Source organism: Herpailurus yagouaroundi, unplaced genomic scaffold (genome assembly GCF_014898765.1).
Source record: "Herpailurus yagouaroundi ecotype Mexico unplaced genomic scaffold, PumYag 184, whole genome shotgun sequence".
In the NCBI taxonomy this organism is placed as follows: domain Eukaryota; kingdom Metazoa; phylum Chordata; class Mammalia; order Carnivora; family Felidae; genus Herpailurus; species Herpailurus yagouaroundi.
In genome coordinates, this window is record NW_024412415.1 from 7,142,767 (window position 1) to 7,148,838 (window position 6,072).

The 6,072-nt window shown below is 41.6% G+C and overlaps 1 protein-coding gene across 1 annotated transcript in view; it reads left to right on the top strand.

The window, feature by feature from the left end:
- Positions 1 to 502: 502 nt before the first annotated feature.
- Positions 503 to 6,072, top strand: part of BUB1B (BUB1 mitotic checkpoint serine/threonine kinase B) — a 52,584-nt gene continuing 47,014 nt past the window's right edge. The window contains exons 1-2 of the mRNA XM_040493371.1: positions 503 to 737; positions 3,255 to 3,420. Of these exons, the coding sequence (XP_040349305.1) occupies positions 703 to 737; positions 3,255 to 3,420 (201 nt within the window). The 5' untranslated portion in view covers positions 503 to 702. The remainder of the gene's footprint in view (positions 738 to 3,254; positions 3,421 to 6,072) is intronic.

The window sequence follows — 6,072 nt, forward strand, 5'->3', positions numbered from 1 at the left end:
GTGCAAGCACTCAAAGATATCTCTCTGCTCAAAACATCAAAGAAATTCTGGTGCTTGAAGTGTCCCTCGCTCGGTTCAGAAACTGGCTTTACAGGGGCGCCTGGGTGGCGCAGTCGGTTAAGCGTCCGACTTCAGCCAGGTCACGATCTCACGGTCCGTGAGTTCGAGCCCCGCGTCAGGCTCCGGGCTGATGGCTCGGAGCCTGGAGCCTGTTTCCGATTCTGTGTCTCCCTCTCTCTCTACCCCTCCCCCGTTCATGCTCTGTCTCTCTCTGTCCCAAAAATAAATAAACGTTGAAAAAAAAATAAAAAAAGAAACTGGCTTTACAGCGCTCGCAGACAATTTATACCGCCTCTACCTGCACGGACTGAGCAGCCACAGACTCCCCGGAAACTACAACTCCCATTGTGCATGGCGACTGCGTGGACTAAACCCGGGCTAAACTACAAGCCCCAGAATTCCTTGGGAGAAAGACGCGAGTACGAAAGGACGGAGGGGCGTATTCACGTCGTCCGCGCGGGACCGTTAAATTTGAAACTTGGAGGGTTTGAGCTGGCTGCTTTGCGAAGGAGTCAGGTGCACCCTTTTGTCCTTCTTGTCTCTTCATTATCTCTAAGGGCAGGTTGCAGAAGGAAGCCCAGGCGTTCTGCGGCCCTGAGAAAAGGCTTGCGGCAGGACGAGGGCCTGAACCCGGAATGCAGGATGGCGGCGATGAAGAAGGAAGGGGGTGCTCTGAGGTAGGTACGCGAGAAGGGCTGCCGGGAGCTGGGCCTGCAAGACCCGAGGGTGCCTAGTCGGTGTCAGAGGCCCGACTGGAGCCTGCTTCCTGATGGAGTCGCAAGGGGTGGATGTGAAGCCCCGGTAAAACCTCAGTGGGGTGAGGGCACGTGAGAACCTTGCTGCACCCAACTTCAAAGCTAAGGTGGCTGTGCGACCCCAGTGGTACAAGGAACTTGGAATTTGTAGTGTGGTCTGTGTCTCTCAGCTCAGACGTTTGCTAGCTCTTTGACCTTGGACTTGTCTTAATATGGAAAATGCTGGCGAATTCAAAGTATCTGTGAAATTAACTGCCTCCAAATAAGTGCCCAACAAGTGGTAGGTGCTTCCATGTCAATGGCATGGTCAGAAATCTAAAAAGCCCTTCTTTGCATGCTTGCTGCTTTTCCTTATTTAAATATATATCAGTTCTTCCAGGTTGGAATTCTGTATGCGTTTTCGTTATGGGGTCCACAATACTTAGATAAATGCCATATGGAGGGTTCTTTAACTCATGCAACAAATACTTATTGACCACCTACTAAGTGCTAGTGTGGCAAATAAACAAAAAACACAAAAACCCCTGCCCTTGTGAAATTTAAGTTCTGAGGTGGGAGCAACAGACAATAACCAAGATCAATAAACTAAAAGATAGATGGTCAGTCCTAGAAGAACTAAAATGGTGGGGAGTAGGGGGGTTGGTGCAATTTTAGATAGTTTTGAACAGGAGTCTCACTAAGAAAGTCTCATTTGGGTCAAGACTTGAAGGGAACTCAAGAGCTAGTCATGCGTGTATCTGGGGGGAAGTACAGAGATTTGGAGGGTGAGGGTTGGGGGAGGGAGCAGCACCTGGCAAGTGTAGCTGGAGCCAAGTGAGCCAGGAGAGTACAAGGTGAAGGTGACGATGCAGGCATTCTAAGGACTTGGCTTTTACTCAGGTTTGAAAGTCACTGGAAGGTTTTGAGCAGAGGAAAGTCATGATCTGATATGGATTTAAATAGGATTGTGGGCTACAGTGTTGAAAAGACTTAAGGCAGAAAAGGATGAAAGCAGGGAGACCAGTTAAGAGGTTATTGAAATAATCCAGGCAAGAAAAGATGGTAACTTGAGCCAGACTAGAGACAGTGGAGATGAGAGGTTGGTTCCTGGATCTGTTTTGAAGGTAGAGCCAACAGGATTTGCTGACTGACTGGAGGTAGGGTGGTAGTGAGAGGGGCGTTAAGGGTGGTACTGAGATTTTTGGTTGTGTGACTGGAAAAATGAAAGTGCCATTTATTTGAGATGAAGGAAGACTGTGGGAGGAGCAGGTCTGGGAAGAGACAAGAGCAGGAAGGGATGGGAGCAGTCCCAGCTCAGTTTGGGACATTAGTTGAGATAGTTTAATTGCTATTTCACGATCAAGAGAAGAATTTCAGATGAACTCGGCAAACATTTTTCAGTGCTTACTAGCGTCAGATCCTATATTAGACCATGGGGATAGAAAACTAAATGACGTGCTGGGGTGCTTGGATGGCTCAGTCAATTAAGGGTCCACCCTCAGCTCAGGTCACAATCTCAGGTTCGTGAGTTTGAGCCCCACATCCAGCTTTCTGCTCTCAGCACAGAGCCTGCTTCAGATCCTCTGTCCCCTTCTCCCTCCCCTGCTTGCACTCTTTCTCTCTGTCTCAAAATAAATAAACAAACAAACAACAACAAATCAACAAAATGGCACAGCCCTTACATTTATAGGAGTCACACAATATAGTTAAAAAGTTGTGAGTAGTTACAACCTAAATTATTAATCACTCACAGTTTACTTTCTTTAGTTCTCATCTAGATTGAGGTCACACATAACTTTCACTTTATTTTGAGGATTAGTTCCTGTTTCTCAGTTTTAAACTCAGAATGATGTCCCAGAGCCAGAAGTAGGTTTCTATCTGACAATTGCAGAGCTCTGAAGTTCAGAGCACATACCCCCTATGGTGATTGCCTTCAAAAAACTTGTGGGAATTTCCCCATCAACAGGCTTAACAGAATTGGAGTGGTGGGGACCAGTTGTGATCACTAAATTGTATCTTTGTCCCCTCTCTGGGAAATACATATTCATTCCAGTTTCAGTTTTAAGCCATCAGTTGAAACATGGGGTGTTAGTCCAACAAACTATTTGCTAACTTTAAATGGGATGATGCATTAGTGGTAAGCATAGAACTGCTTTTTATCTACCTTGCCAAATTTATAATTTTTTCCCCTTCTTTTCTTCCTGGCTTAAACTTTACTCTTAGAACTGTCCACAGTATCCTAGTCACATTCTCTTTTCCGTTAGGCAATATTACAGCCATAAACTTGGAAACCAGGTCATAGAAAGGCTCAGAAGCTTAGGAGTATAAGAACACTACTAATGTGCCAGCCCACCATATTCAGCTCAAAGATCATGAATAATCACTTATCTGAAAGCATTTATAATAATCTAGTGATACAATAATGCATTATTAGTATTGCTTTTGTTTCTCTCTTCCCAGTGAAGCCATGTCTTTGGAGGGAGATGAGTGGGAGCTAAGTAAAGAAAATGTCCAACCCTTAAGGCAGGGGCGGATCATGTCTACGCTTCAAGGAGCATTGGCGCAGCAAGAATCTGCCTGTAACACTACTCTTCAGCAACAGAAACGGTGTGTAGAATGGTTTGGGGTGAACCTGTCATCATTCATCCCTAACTGTGGTTAGTAATGTAGGTGTGGATCCATGCAGATTGGCATAAGGAGTACTTTTCAAAGTTGATAGTGTGAGAATCTGTTCTCCACCTGCTTTTTCATCACATAACAGCTATCTAAAGATCTCCCTGAGTGTGATTACAAACAAGAGTATAGGATTTCATTTCATTATGTTATGGAGCAACCAAACTTTTGTATCAATAGAAGTACATCTTGGGGCGTCTGGGTGGCTCAGTTGGTTAAGCTCCTGACTCTTGGTTTTAGCTAAGGTCATGATCTCGAGGTTCATGAGATTGTGCCCTACTCACTTTGGGCTCTGTGCTGACAGTGTGGAGCCTGCTTGGGATTCTCTGTCTCCCTCCCTGTCTCTGTCTCTCCCCTGTTCTCTCTCTCTCTCAAAATAAATAAATTAACTTAAAAAAAAAATACATCTTGAGGCACCTGGGTGGCTCAGTCGATTAAGTGTCAACTCTTGGTTTCGGCTCAGGTCATGATCTCACAGTTCGTGAGTTTGAGTCCCGCATCGGGCTTCATGCTGATAGTGTGGAGCCTGCTTGGGATTCTCTATCTCCCTCTCTCTCTCTGCCTCTCCCCTGCTTGCTGTCTCTGTCTCTCTCAAAAAATATATTTAAAAAGATTTTTTTTTAAATAAAATAAAATGATACATCTTATACAGGGGACAATGAAAAGCAAAGTAAAGCAAGTATCATATTACAGTATTTACCAAAAGTATCATGTCATTCTGGATCCCTAAATAGAATTAACTCTTTAATAATAACCAGTTAGAGAAATCGCTTCCTTGGATTTTGAGTACTCAGAGAGAGGGGATCTGCTATCTTGTATGTATACTCAATTTTTAACTTTCTAGGAAAGTATTTTTGAGAATGTGCCAAAAAAGAAATAGTGACCTCCAAAGAAAAGATAAACCTGAAAGAAATTAAATTTATACTAGAAAGTGTCTCATTGATGATTTAATAAACTCTGAAAAAAGAAAAGCCAAAAAATACTACAGTTGAACAGCACAGGGGTTAGGGGCATCAACTCCCCAAGCGGTAGAAAATCCATTTGTAACTTTCAACTTCCCCCAAATTTATTAAAAGCCTACTGTTGGGGCATCTGGGTGGTTCAGTTAAGCATCTGACTCTTGATTTTGGCTCAGGTCATGATCTCACTGTTGGTGGAATTGAGCCCCACATCAGGCTCTTCACTATCAGTGCAGAGCCTGCTTGGGATTCTCTCTCTCTCTCTCTCTCTCTCTCTCTCACTCTCTCACTCTCTGCCCTTCCCCCTCCCCACCCCCAAAATAAATAAGTAAACTTAAAAAAAAAAATAAAAGCCTACTGTTGACTGGAAGCTTTACTGATACATAACATAAACAGTTAACACATATTTTGTATATGTATTATATACTATACTACAATAAAGTAAACTACAGAAAAGAATATGTTGTCAAGAAAATCAGAAAGAAGAGAAAATATATTTATAGAACTATATACTATTTACTTGGAAAACATCTCCATATAAATAAACCCACATAGTTCAAACCCATGTGGTTCAAGAGTCAACTGTACTGCATTATTCAAATGGACCTATAGAACTTATTTTCCTAAATAAGCTTTTTTCAAAAAAGTGAACTAAAATATCCTTTCCTACCTTGAATCTCTGACAAAAAAATTTCGCCATCATAGTCAAGTTATCATAAATTTGGGGTTATAATGTAATGAATGTCCTCGTTCATCTCATTGGATCTTTAAAAGTATCAAAAGATTATGGTGTTGTATTGTTAACTCTTCTTCCTGGTTTCTGTGATATTGTACTAGTGTTTCCACTTCTCGAACCTTCCTTTTTTCTTATTGGCTTCCTATTGCATTTTACCTAAGTCTTTTGTTCATTGCCCTGTGTGTCCTTACATATTCACATTTTCCGGGATTGTTTAACAGCTATTTACATCTCTTATTTGCCTTCTAAATGTCTTTTTATCTACTCGTAACATATAATCGCTAATGTATTAAATACTGAATCACTTCTCTTATAAATGATCTTCCTTCTTCTACTCCATTTTGGTTAATGGTACCAAAACTCACTTGAATGATCTTACTCATTGCCCTCTCATCCAAATTATATTTAGTCAGTTTCTCAGGTCTGGGATTTTTTTTTTTCTTAAAGTATAATTTACATGCTGTGAATGCTCAGATTTTTAAGTGTACCATTTAATCAGTTTTGACATGCACTTCAACCCACAGAACATTATTACCTCTGAAAGTTCTCTCATGCCCATTCCCAATCAGTGTTCTTCCTCTCCCCCATGAAGAAACCAATGATCAGATTTCTGTCATCATAGATGATAGAATAAGCATCACTTGATGCTTATTCTAGAAGCTTATGTAAATGAGGTCATACATTTCTTTCACTCAGCATGTTTTATTAGGCTTTTCCATGTTGCATGTATCAGATTGTTCCTTTTTATTACTGAGTAGTGTTTCATTTGTTTATCCATTTATTAATTGATGGACATTTGATTCTTTACAGTTTTGTGCTTCATGAATAAAGCTACTGGGGACATTCTTGTACAAGGATTTTTGTGGACATAGATTTTCATTTCTCTTACAACTGTTGGGGGGTGCTTGGG